The sequence below is a fragment of the Pagrus major genome, chromosome 21, assembly GCF_040436345.1.
Source record: "Pagrus major chromosome 21, Pma_NU_1.0".
NCBI lineage: Eukaryota > Metazoa > Chordata > Actinopteri > Spariformes > Sparidae > Pagrus > Pagrus major.
Window position 1 is genome coordinate 19,292,503 of NC_133235.1, and position 13,118 is coordinate 19,305,620.

Below are 13,118 nucleotides of genomic sequence, written 5' to 3' on the forward strand. Positions count from 1 at the left end.
TCAATCATTTTCAGGATTTTAACCCTTTAAATGCCAGTTTAAATCTGACTTATTCATGCCCCTTTACTGATGCAGTTTGAAATGTGTCCCTTTAAATGTAAATTAAAAATGCTGCTCTTATATTGTGCATTTGATTGACTGGTTTCTCTACGACACTCTTATTTCCTTAATTTAGTTTTTCTCGTGTTTTCTTTTTTTAATTTTGTGTATTTCATTGCCTTATACAAAGCACTTTGAATGTCCTCTGTGTTTGAGGGTGCTTTACAAAGAAATTTGCTTTACTTTGCCTTTTTTAATAACTCTGCTCCAGAAAATAACAGACGTGATGGTGCAGTGTGCAGTCTTTGAGCTTCTGTATGACTTCATCAACATTACAGAAACCGGCCAAAATCAATTTTGTGCTTCATAAATTATAACAATCTGATTTATTTACATATATTTAACTTCTTATATACTTCGATCCCTTTTATTTTGAAAATACAATAAAATCGCCGCACTTACCGTTTCACCCACTTTTATTTTGAAATCAACGACCCGGAAACCTTCTCACGCTACTTTTCTTCTTCTTTGGTCTTTTCCTGCTGCACTGGACGGTCGTCATCATGGCGCAGGCAGTACAGAAACTCGTTGCTAAAGTACCTACTGCAGTCGGTGGTAAGTTTACTCACCTTTGTTCTTTTTACCGATTATTAACTGAGCTAGCGTTAGCAGAATAAACTGTTTAGCATTAGCTAACCTAGCTCACGTCGTTACAGCTTGTTGGCACCTGCACAACTTCAGTGTGACCTCTATTAGCTCAACTCAGGTGTCAATGACTGCAGCAACTTGTCTTTAGATAGTTGTTAGAAACGACGAAACAGCTCAGTGGCTTTTGACTTTGCTGCTCCATAGCTAGTGCTAATGGTATCCTGAGATAGTTCTGTGTTTGTGTCTCTATCTCAGCCGCTGTCACATACTCCAAACCCCGACTAGCGACCTTCTGGCGCTACGCCCGTGTGGAGCTCGTCCCACCGTCACCTGCCGAGATCCCCAAAGCGCTAGAGGCCGCATCGGGACTCATTAAGAGCTTCCAGGCTGGACGCCTGGGGCAGACCACAGTGAAGGTGAGTCCCTGATATGTGTGTGGAAACCCTGTGTTGAAGTCAACAAGATACACTACTCAAAATGAGTTAGGGATATTGGGAAATGGGTGCATATATGCATGTGCATGGATATGGAAAGAAAAGTCACACAAAAAATGTCTCGTTATTTTTGAGGGCCAAAAATGGTCGCAAAACACAAAATAAACTCAGATATGTCACAGAATAAACAGTCAAGTGAATCACCAAAATATCCTAATATCCCTCACCCCTACTAGTTACTTTGCAGATTCAAGTTACTCATTTAGATTTTTATTTGTGATGTCTAACACATCAGATTGTCCACGGGACATTGAGTGACACAACAGAGCGGTGACTACAGAGAGAGAAAGGATGCTGAATCAGAGCCAAAGTAGTACATTTTAAAATGTGTTTGTGTTATTAGCACTCTGACGCAAAATAATGAGTATCGACCTCAATAATCGGCCAACCCAGTAATTGGTCTGTCCCTAGTTTTAAGGCCCAGAACCAACACTTTCTGTTTTAGCTTCTTCACTGAGACGATGTACTGAGTTTTGGACTGTTGAATAGACAATACAAGCAATTTTGAATATGCAACCTCACTGTCTGAAAAGTTTAAATTGGCATTTTTTACTATTTTGTTACCTTTTACTGACTTGACTTTATATGTTTAGTCACTGAATCATAATAATAATAATCAACAACTTTATCAATAATGGAAATAACTGTTAGAGCCTTGATTTCATCCTTCTAAAAAACAAGTTTAAATTTGCTGCACACTATATTGACACATGGAATATTTTACAGAAGGCATTGATTATATCTGGATGTGACTGATGTGGCCAGATGCAGAACATGGTTAGCCCCTTGCCTCAGATCCCCAGTCATCAGTGTGTTGTATACAGCAGTGATACGGTTGAGTTTATCTGCATAAACAATAGAAATGACTGAATAATAATAGAAGTAAACTATGTGGGCCACACAAATAAACAAGTGCAGAGTGATTAAATGCCATCTCGGTTAGTTCGAAGCAAAAGTTTGTGGAAAAACCCTCCAAGAGGATGAACAAGTTATGTTCAATTTATGTAAAATTTTAATTCTGTTTTTTTTGTTTTGTAGGATGCCTTGAGAAATGGACTTGTGACCACTGAGGTGCTGATGTGGTTCTACATCGGCGAGTGCATTGGCAAAGGAGGCATTGTTGGATACGATGTCTAAATAATGCACTTCTCTTTCTTCTTTTGCACTTCTAATTGACACATTCTCAACAACCTGCACCAATTTTTCAAATAAACAGATGTCTATAGTCAGATAAGTGTCTTTAGTCTCTTGAGTATTCATTTCCAGACTGAAATAGTTCATATTTTATTAACAAGACTTACAAATGATGTAATAAACCAAAACTGAACAAAAACATTAAAGTTTGCAAAAGGGTTTAGAAGATTTCATGCACAACTGAATGACAGCAAAGTTGAATAATTAATGACATAAAATGGGAAGTGTTCATGAGTCTTACTCGAACAAAGATTGCCGATACCAGAAAACTCCTCCTCATTAAGCTGCATATTTTACTTTGCTACTAAGTAATAATAGACATCTCCTCTCGCTCTCGACTTTCCGACATTGTATTAATAACATTTCCCAAGTATCTCCAGAAAGCTCGCCTCACATCCTCCGGTTCCTCCTCCAGGTTGGAGTGAATAAGTGGCAGTCTGCTCAAATGTGAGGCTGCAATCAAAAAGAATGAACATGTTAGCCCACAAATAGTGATAATGACTCACACAACAGCTTTGGGAGGCCTGCAGTGGAAATACCTAATGGCAGCCGTCCTTCTTCTACTCCGCTGCCAGGCTTGTGGTGAGCTATGAGCAGACACTGGTTTTCATGCAAGCTCTGGGAGGCGATAAACATCGAATGCCACGTCTCTATTTCCTTGAGGTGACTAGGAACATCTGGATTGAAAACGATGACCACACCGCTGGAGTCTTTCATCAGTGCAGGCCAGCATGATTCAAATCTGTACGAAAAAAGAACGTGTATATCTGCATCTAGGAATTATATAATATATAATATCTAAGCATTTGTTAACTGTAAATGATGTTTATGACATTTAACCTACTTAAAATCTCCTGAACAGTCCCAGAGTTCAACCTCACATGGCATGCTGTCACCACTGCCTTCAGGTTGTGATTCAAACTCCAGTATCCTTGAAACATTAGAAAAGGCTTCATTTATTTTTTCTCATACCTCCCAAGGCAAAATGTAGTAATCCAATAATGAGTGTAACTGATTTTACATAAACTTTAAAATAAGGCACCAAACAATCTGTGAGATCATGTTATTTCAATCTTCACATGGTTTTAAAGACTTTGGTTGACTTATGGTTTGTACCTTACTCCTTGAGTAGGTCTGTATTCACCTCCCACATTCTCTGTTGTGCCTGAGAGGAAATTTGCAAGAGCCGTTTTCCCACTCTAGAAAACAGATGAATGAATTTAAAATAATCATATCAGTCACAGTACTAGAAGGATAAACACACACTAATAAATAAACATAAAACATAAATAAACATTCTATTTACATGTTCTAGTTGCAGGGCTCTGATATACTGACACAGCTTACTCAGACACTTAGTGATAAGTAGTCATCAGTCACCTGTGTTTCATCCTGCTGTGAAGTGGAGTAGTGTGACACTGGCATTAATCTTTCGTGTCAGCCACTTTAACAACACAGCAGGAAACTCAAATGCAAATAAATAATCTTCATTAAGACTGTTAAGACTGCCATATGGCTTCGTGGATCACCCAAAGGGTTCTGAGCCATCATTAATGTAATTAGTTTCACCTTCTACTTTAGTGTTACTGTGTTCAACAGTTGATTGTCAGAATGCTGAACACCTTAAAGCCAAGCAAGACACAAAAACAAGCACAAGTTTACTAACCATAAGTAAAAGAATGGAAATTATGTTACCAAAAGGTACTTCAAGTATCAAAAGTAAAATCCTAATGCAGGAAAAAGTATTAAAAGTAAAGTTTCACTTGTAAAAATAAACCCCAGGTCTGTAACAATTTGTCAAACGTAATGTAGGTGCAAACTACACACTCATTACATCATAACAACACGACGTCTTCCTATACTGGTTGAATGAGACACACTTCTTTATATTGGATTTTTGTGGGTTTTTTTTTTCAAGTTTTATTAATATTTTTAAGGAAAAATCAGATGACCCCTAAAAGATCAAATGGCTGAGACAGAGACACCATTCATACTATTACAAGACACTGTACCATCAAAATGATTTTGAAGCCGTTATTGTAAGGTTAAAAAGTTACATATTGTTGCTTTAATGTGTAACAGCATATCAATGTTGTAGCTGGTCGAGGTGGCGCTAATTTCACCATATTTATATACTGTTACAGTAGATAGTTTAATCTATAACAATGTCTTATAAAGGTATTCACATTTTTTAAGTAAAATATTAACCTGGAAAGTCACTAGTAGTTACTAGCACAGTAGCACAGCACAGTACTTTCCTCTGAAATGTAGCTGAGTAAAATTATGAAGTAGCATAACATGGAAACACATGATTAAGGTAACTATGAAGTAGCCTAAAAGTAGCATTTCCTCAAAACTGTAAGGTATCTAAAGCTAGTCAACACTGAAAACCTTTTGGATGCAAGCATACACTTCTGATGTTTGTGTATTTGTCGGTTTTGACATTATGTAGTTACCTGACGACATCTGACAGTAAAAACAGGCTACGTTGCAGTGGGTTAAAGGAATTTACATACCTCATTGGGTCCAATAAAGAGTATTTTTGCTTTGAACATGTCCACTCAAGAGCAGCCGAGCATTAGCTGCCCAGCATTAGCTGCCCAGCTAACTTTGACTAAAGACGCTCTGGCAACGCTAAACTACGCCACCAAAACACGTTAAATAACACTCAGTTTCAATCTGAGAATATATCTTCCCAATGCTGTGCTGAGTTTGGAGTTTCACGCAAAGAAATGTACAAAATGTTTACAATCTTCGCAATAGTTTGAGATACCGTGGCAGTAAACTTCCTGTTCGTTTCTATGGTTTCAGCGAGTCTCCTCGATTTGTCTTGTTCATTGGCTGTTCTCAACTTTAATCAAACTTAGTCCCGCCCACTTTGCCCTTGGGGAACAAATCAGCAGCGAGCAAATGTGCTGATGTCATCACGTTGCCCCAGAGCTAACCAATCCGCTTCGATCTTTAAGAGGGGGGCTCTTCGGTTTGGAGTAGCGTCGCTCACAACCGACACAAGGCGAAAGCGTAAGTAATATTTACATTTTCAGTGGCTTTGTTTTGTCACTGATTATTATACGTTCGTCTAACAGCCATAATGTTGATAAAAGTGTTTTTTACTTGGTAGAATTAACAGAATTTGTGCTGTCTTTGGTGTAGCGTGAAGCTTAGCAGTCACTTAACCTTGTACTGTTGACTGTCTGCTGCTATGGAGTAAGCTCAGTAGCTTGCTTGACAACCCACTGTTACTGTCCTAATGTGCAAGGTTATGTAGTGTAACTGAGCTAATTTTAAAAGTCATGTCTTCAGCTAACTTCCTGTCCCTCTCTGTATGTCAACACTGACTTTTACTATGTGTTGTTTTGTCAGTAGTAAGAGGCATGTCTCCAGAGGATGAACTCCAGAGTCCCTCCCTTGGTTTCAGCTCTACCAGGGAGGATGTCACTCTGAGCTGTGGTGACCTAGCTAGCTCTCATGAACTGGGGAGAAGGAACAGAGCACGCAGCAGTCTCCACACGAGGACCCCAGAGGCTGATATTAATGGGTGAGAGGTCCTGTGATGCATGAACATGTGAGGCTAAACATACAGCAGTCACAGCATATCTGATTTAAAGCATCTACTTCCTGTTTTTCATTTAGTCGTGGAGATTACGCAGATGGAAAAAGCCCTTTCCTGAAAATACTGACGGATGCAGAAGCGGCTGCCAACTCTGCTGCCATACAACTTGTGTCTTTTAAAGATGCCATGGAAGATGAATTTGCTGTATGTATCAAGTTGGGTGCAAACACAAACCCAGAAAAAAAAAAATCCTACGTTAAACATCATTTTGACATTAAGGGTGCAAAACTGTATGTAGTTTTGGCGAAGACATTTTAATCAGAAGAGAAAGAGCTTCATTGACTGATTATTTTTTATGCCTAAACAAACTAAATAAACAAACTCTCTTTGTTTTGATGGTTGAATAAACTGAATAAACAAATTGACCTTGTTTATATTTGGCGGACCCTGCCACCTTTCTTGGTTTAAACAGTGTTCTGGGGACCTTATTTTCCTCTGACAACAGCTTGTTTATTCAATTATGGAAAAGTATTTCTATAAATAGAATGAATAAATAAATTGTATAAATATTTCTGAGCTTGTGTTAACCTCATTAATATTGTAAATATGAAAACTTTGTGTTTGAATTTCTTCTTCAAAACTACATAGTGCCCCTTTAAATGACCCATGATTGTAACTTTTTTTTCTTGCATCTAAGGATTCAAGACAGTCTGTCACTGATAAGCGCCGGATTTCAAGGCAGAGAGGACTTTTGCTGGAGAAGTTGGAGGACTTTAGACGAATAAATAAGTCTGTTCGACAGAAACTCAAACAGCTCCAAGATTCAGAGGTCGGTGACAAAATGTCTACCTTGTATGTTGCTCGGGATAGTTAGTCATGGATCTATGTTAGCAGTGGTACTGTAGGCGATAACAGCAAATGAAAGACTGTCGTAAAGGCTTCTTGAAAAAACTGTTTTAAAAAGCTGATGTCTTTCCACATAGGCTGATCGAACTAATGCCAACCACCAAATTGACATCTTATTGAAGAAGATCACACAGGCTGAGAGTGAAAATGAGGTGAGTGTTTCATTACGTTTCTGCAATGACTCAAAGAAAAGAACCTAATTTAAGTGTAAATGATATAAGCTTTGTGCTTTAGTGGCAAACTAGCTGAAAATGTAGTCTGTGATCTCTGAATGTCAAGGCTGTGTCTCCCAACATAGCCACAGTTTCATACAAAATAAATGTATAGATTGAAAGATATGACATAAATGCAGTAGGGCTGCAACTAACAATTATTCTCATTATCGATTAATCAGCTGATTATTTCCACGATTGATTGTTTAGCCTGTAAAATGTCAAAAAATTGTGAAAATTGGCCATTATAATTCCCCGAGGCCAGAAGAGACGTTTCTTAAATTGCTTCTCTTGTCCAACCAACAGTTCAAAACTCTTCATTTACAATCAGAAATGTCAAAGAAAAGCAGCAATTCTTTATACTTAAGAAACTGGAACCAGCAAATGTTTGATATTTTTGCTTGAAAAACGACTGAAACGATTAACTGATAATCAAAAACGCAGGCAACTAATTTCTGTCTATCGACTAATCAATTGGTTGACTAATTGTTGCAGCTCTAAAGTATCTTCTGTGTTAAACTGAATGCACCTTTAAACATAATAAGGCATAAAAACTGTAAAATTACGCAAGCTGCAGTCTTAAATCATGTACTGATCGCTGTCATTTTTCTCCTACAGCATCTAAAAAAAGATTTGTGTCAGGCAGAAAGAAGAGTTGAAGAACTGATGGATCTGCGGAGAGAAGAGCAGGTGAGCACAGCAGACGTTTTCACATAGATGTTCTTGCAAAGTGCGTTTTAAAGCATCTGTCTATATTGTTCTTCACAGGAGAACATGAAGAGTGCAGTTCACATGACCAAGTCTGTGGAGGCGACTCGTGCTCACCTGCAGGGGCAACTGCGCCACAAGGAGGCCGAAAACAATCGCCTGACTGTTCAGATGCGGGTACAAAGGCCTCTATCAGCCTAACCCTTAAAGAAAATGTGTCATATCATAACTCATCTTAATGGGTGTGCATGTCTTTTCCAGACTCTGGAGAGGACTCTGGTCGAGCAGAAGATGGAGATTGATGATCTGAAAGGCTCGATCACATCTTTAACTGAGAAGGCAGCACAGGACAAAGAGTCTCTCAAGAAAGCCACTCGAGCACAGAAACTAAGAGCTGAGAGATTTGAAGCAGCAATCGAGAAATGTTATGCACAATTAAAGGAAAAGGTATGAAAAAAAGCTGTGATTTCTTTTTGTTTTTAAGATTGTGTGTTTTCAATGTGCAGTCGCTTTGTTCAAGATCTTTCTTTGACTTTGTGTTCTTGGTTGGAGAACAGGATGCTGAGCTGATCAAAGCACGTTTAGAGAAAGACTCCAGGAGACGACAGAAGGAGCAGATCACAGATGAGACAGACAAACTTGTTGGTCATATAGAATTTTTGAAAAGGTTTGTCTTTTTTCTTTCTTTTCCACATGCCAGATGCCACAGATCAATATGACAAACGGCTATTTTCACTTATGAATTTTAAATGTGCATCTTCAATGTAGTCAGGTTGCAGATTTGACAGCGAGGCTGCAGAAAGAGAAGGATGAGCTCACAGCAGCCAACGAAACTGTGATGCAACGTGTGGAAAAACTCATTGCTGAAAATGGAGACCTCAGCGTCAATAATGCAAAACTCAAGGTACAAGGTGCCAAACAGTTTGCATGCGAGAGTCATTACAGTAAAAGTAGAAAACACTTTTGTGAACGTCTGTTATATCCTGTCACATTCTCTCTCTGATTTTGACACTGTTCACTTCACTTGCATTTAAGTTTAATAACAGTTATTAAACTTAATTGCAAGTGAAGTGAACAGCGTTTGGGAGTTTTTTCCTGATTTTGTTGGCCCTTGGTCTTCTACTACGCACCTGTCGATCCACAGGTGTGCAAAAGCTGTACTCTGTTATTGCTTCTGACTAAAAGTAATTTGATGTTCGTGTGATCGCAGACATATGTTGCCGAGTTGGAGCAGCAGCTGGCTGATTGTGAGTCTGCGCTGGTGGAGGAGAAGGTCACGGCTCAGGAGAGGAAACATCAAACCGATCAGCACCAATATCAGGTCAACATGTGCTCATTAATTTTACTCATTACCTTCTTATTTGATTCATTTTTAGAAAAAATAGTGTTTCCTCGGCAGATGGTATGGCATATTAATTGCTGTGATGTATGTGAAAGGAAGCATAAGGCGTTTTTAGGTGTATATGATTGTATTTATTTGAATTCATTATCAGAACTGTGGGGGAAAAAGCATTGGACATCTGGTCAGGGAACATGAAGCACTTGTGCTTTATTTCAAGGCAACTGTTAATCCTTTTATCCTTTCTTCTTTTGCTATAAATAAGTCATGTTTTGTGCTTTTGTTTGAGCCTTAGCGTTGCAAAAAGAGGATAAAAGGATTATCATAGTGATTATATCATCTTATTCCAACTCGCCTTTTAAGTATTTCAAAGATAAAAGGCGACCACAATAACACTGTTCTCTATTTTTTTCTAGGTTGCAGAGCTTCAAGCTGAGATAGACGATCTGAGGATAAAGTATGCAATTGTTTTAAGAGAGGCAGAGACGACGCGAGATGGAAAAGATACAGAAGTTGAGAAGGTAACCTCCCGCCTCTCCGTATAAAGTTTTGAGTTCGATAAGATGTTTAACAATGTGACTAATTTCTTTGTTTTTAGTTATTTTTAATAACAAATCGTAACAGAAATGTTGTGCTTTTTGTAGCATGTTCAGCTCCACAGCATTGTTTCTCCTGCTGTTGAATGGCCAGTTATTCATGAGATGTTAGATCTAACTTCTACTTTTTCAGCTGCGTAACATTTGTTGCACGTGGACCTGCTTTCTACCAAACTATTCTGGGCAGCAAAACACTTCGACTAACAACGCAAAGCTCTGTCTAAAGATGAATCTTTGCTCATTCTGCACGCTTAAAGGATTACACGCATCTGTGAGCATCTCTTCGAGGGGTGTGATGAAACTTCAGGCTAATAATTTGTCTAATCCCAACACTTATTCTGCCATCCTCTGGAGCCCAGGTGAGGCAGAAGCTGCAGGGGCGCGTCAACGAACTGGAGTCTTACCCCGAGTTACTGAGCGCTGCTGAGCAGAGTCTCTTCGAGTGCCAGGAGAACCTGCGACGCTCAGAGAGGAAGTGCTCAGAAAAGTCAGAGTCCATTAAGCAACTGCAGGTTCAGGTGTGAAACGTGAGCTGCGGTGGTTAGAGAATGAAATGCAGTCATTTTCCTTCATCTGACCACTAGGCGGTAGTACAACCCCATGTGCATCTTGTGTTCTGGTCCTGCTGTGAGTTCGTTTTGATGTTTGTGATTTAAAGACTCTCATTGCAGTGGAATTAATTAGGTTGCAACCATCCTTACCTACGTACGCATTTGTGAGTTTTTTTCTGCTGTGTGAGTCCTTTTCAATCACCCACGTGTTTCTGTCCTCTATCCTGAAAACTGCCCATATTGTGTTTGCGTGATTGTGGCAAAAAGCATTAAATGGGCTGTTGGTGTATCCAATTTTGCATGTGATGTTAAATATCACCTCCAGTCACTTGTGACCAATACAGGTGATTCTGAATTTAACATTTTACAAATACAGATGGAGAGTCAGACGAAGCAGCTGAGATCCTCTGTGGACATGAAAGAGTCGATTCATGAGGCCAATTTACAACTACAAGAGAAAGTGGTTTCTCTCCACAAGTAAGACATCCTCTTGTCTCTGTTGTCTAGATGTCAGATGTTTCGGTCTCCTTTTACAGATTCAAAAGCAGAAATTGTTTAACATGCATTTGAAGGCAAATGGACGTGCTGCAGCAGGAGAACCTGGAGCTGGTACGGAGGCTCGCCGCTCAGGAGGAAGCTCTGAGCTACAGTAACCGGCAGCTGGATCAGCGCTCCTCAGAGTGTCAGGCCCTCAGCCGGCAGCTGGAGGCGGCTTTATCAGACGTCAAACAGCAGGTACAGATCAGAGACAGGGATGTCTGAGTATGAAGTGATAATGAAAGAGATTTGAGTTGTAGTTAAAGCTTAAATCCACATGATGCCACCAACAAACAACTATGACAAAACATTTATTTTTGTATTTGGTGTTATGCTTCTGTCTAGCAGATTGCTAAATGTTAGGTTAACCAAACAATAAATTCAGCGTTTTTTATTTGGATTGTAAAGAGTTTAAACATTAATGCAAATGTTCACATTTTAGTGTTTCATTCTGTTCTACCTCAGTTTTAAGCTTTAAAGTAACAATCTCGGACATCTGTTTTGTTCACTCTGGCGGCACCTGTGGCGATGAGCTGTAATTGCAGGTGTGTTTTTGTACCTTCGCTTCAATGCCGTTTTTCCATTACATCTGCCGGCCTGGCTCTAATCAGTTTGACTTGGCGCGGCCGGGATTTTGCATTTCCACCACAACTGGGATACCTGCATGAAGGTGTTTCTTAAACCAATGACTTACTTGTCTCGATCCCTGCAATACTATCGGAGGATCACCGCTAACAAAGTGGCTCCCTTAATTCCGTGACGAACACGTTTTCTTTATTATAACTTCTTCACAATAAAAGCCCCAGTTATTTAGTCATTTAAAAGCTTTTATCATGAAGCAGCATTACAGTAAACGTTGTGTTTTCACCAGCAGTCACTCGATATGACTCCTGAAACAGCTGAAAGTGAACACAATGAAACAGTAAAACACAGCAGATGTTTGAAAGTACAAACAGGATGAGAGAAACTAAAGGGATCAGAAGCCAGAAAGCTACAAAAGTACTGAGAGCTGAACACACTGACTTTTAAAAAAGTCTTTCTCTCAGGATTCATACATGTTTTACTTTGTCTGTAGTCAAAAGTCTTTTCTTTGTTTGTTTGGCTGCTTCACTCACAAGTGAGTTGAAGAGTGAGTCTGTTGCATTGGGTCTGCCTACACTCCCTGGCAGACCAAACACTCCCTGCTGATGGAAAAAGCATCACTAACTGTGCTCCAATTGTGGTTTTTGCCAGCAATGTCACCACAGACATCCAATTCATAATACTGCAAATGCAATGGCTTTCATCAGTGGACCATAGGTTCAGTCCCCACTGTCTAACCTCATATGATGACAGAAAAATATATATGAAGTGTTTGTGATATTACTTTAAAGTAATCATTTCTGACATATAAAGGCATCACCATTTTGTCTCTGACTGATGTGACACAGCACAATCAAACCTGTTGAAACATGTTTATATTTTCTGTGCCCCCTGTTATAAACACCCAGTCTTTCGTACTCTAGGTGTTTGTTTCATTGTTCAGCGTTTTTTTACTCGTCCAGGTCAACAAGGTAAAGGACAAGGCTGTTTCCAGAGAAGAGGCCCTTCAGACGAAAATCCTGGAGCTGGAAGCTGAGAGGAGCAGAAGGGACAATGAGCTGAGGCTTCTCCGCCAGAGCAAGCTCACTGTAAGTATCACGCTTTTCTCAACCATGTAAAGCAAATAAATGTGAAGGCGCATGCTCAGATTGTACTGAATTCATCCCTGATGCAACTTGAGATGTGTCCATATCTTAATCTGCAGGCAGAGAAACAGTTCGAGGTGCGCCTGAAGGACCTGCAGCTCAGCCTGGACCAATCAGAGAGCCACAAGCAAAGCATTCAGAACTACGTGGATTTTCTCAAAAACTCTTATAAGACCATGTTTGATGAGGGACTGCAAACATCGACTTTTGGATCATCATATTTTCTAAAATGATACAGGATTAATCTTTTTGCATTATTTGTGTAATATTTATAATTTATTTAACGATGAGAATGAAACTAGTAAGCAAGAGCTTATGTTTGAGGGTTATGAGTTTGTCAATATTTAGATGTGAATCAGGGAGTTTTGTTTTTTAAAGGTAGAAATCTGCTGTTGTCATGTTTGATACAGATTTTTAGCTGAAGTCCCAATAGACATTACATATTACATATTTTCATATGTATATGCAAAGTTTGTACTGTTAAGTCTTGGTGCTACTTCGTCTTATTCCTATATGATAAAGAGTCAGTTGCATAATTTCTAGTCTTGATTTCAGAATGATTTTAGATAGTTGAGTAGGACTTTTCTCTTGCTTAAACATTACTGATCAACTTT

General features: G+C 39.1%; 3 protein-coding genes across 3 annotated transcripts; 2 read left to right on the plus strand and 1 right to left on the minus strand.

Moving 5' to 3' along the window:
• The first annotated feature begins 549 nt into the window (after positions 1-549).
• LOC141017447 (ATP synthase subunit g, mitochondrial-like) lies at positions 550-2,415 on the plus strand. The gene is made up of 3 exons (XM_073492173.1): positions 550-654; positions 943-1,103; positions 2,220-2,415. The coding sequence occupies exons 1-3, from the start codon at positions 603-605 to the stop codon at positions 2,316-2,318; spliced, it is 312 nt and encodes a 103-aa protein (XP_073348274.1). The 5' UTR covers positions 550-602; the 3' UTR covers positions 2,319-2,415.
• Position 2,416: 1 nt separating this feature from the next.
• Positions 2,417-5,145, minus strand: ift22 (intraflagellar transport 22 homolog (Chlamydomonas)). The gene is made up of 5 exons (XM_073492172.1): positions 4,892-5,145; positions 3,492-3,574; positions 3,220-3,306; positions 2,915-3,117; positions 2,417-2,828 (listed from the first exon to the last, which is right to left on the minus strand). The coding sequence occupies exons 1-5, from the start codon at positions 4,928-4,930 to the stop codon at positions 2,680-2,682; spliced, it is 561 nt and encodes a 186-aa protein (XP_073348273.1). The 5' UTR covers positions 4,931-5,145; the 3' UTR covers positions 2,417-2,679.
• A 216-nt stretch (positions 5,146-5,361) lies between these two features.
• LOC141016249 (outer dense fiber protein 2-like) lies at positions 5,362-12,812 on the plus strand. Its single transcript, XM_073490507.1, has 17 exons — positions 5,362-5,396; positions 5,739-5,913; positions 6,009-6,132; positions 6,626-6,757; positions 6,912-6,986; positions 7,665-7,736; positions 7,815-7,931; positions 8,016-8,201; positions 8,312-8,421; positions 8,523-8,658; positions 8,965-9,075; positions 9,510-9,614; positions 10,049-10,207; positions 10,617-10,717; positions 10,813-10,975; positions 12,322-12,447; positions 12,564-12,812. Exons 2-17 carry the CDS (start codon positions 5,750-5,752, stop codon positions 12,735-12,737), a joined length of 2,055 nt encoding a protein of 684 aa, XP_073346608.1. The 5' UTR covers positions 5,362-5,396; positions 5,739-5,749; the 3' UTR covers positions 12,738-12,812.
• Positions 12,813-13,118: the final 306 nt, after the last annotated feature.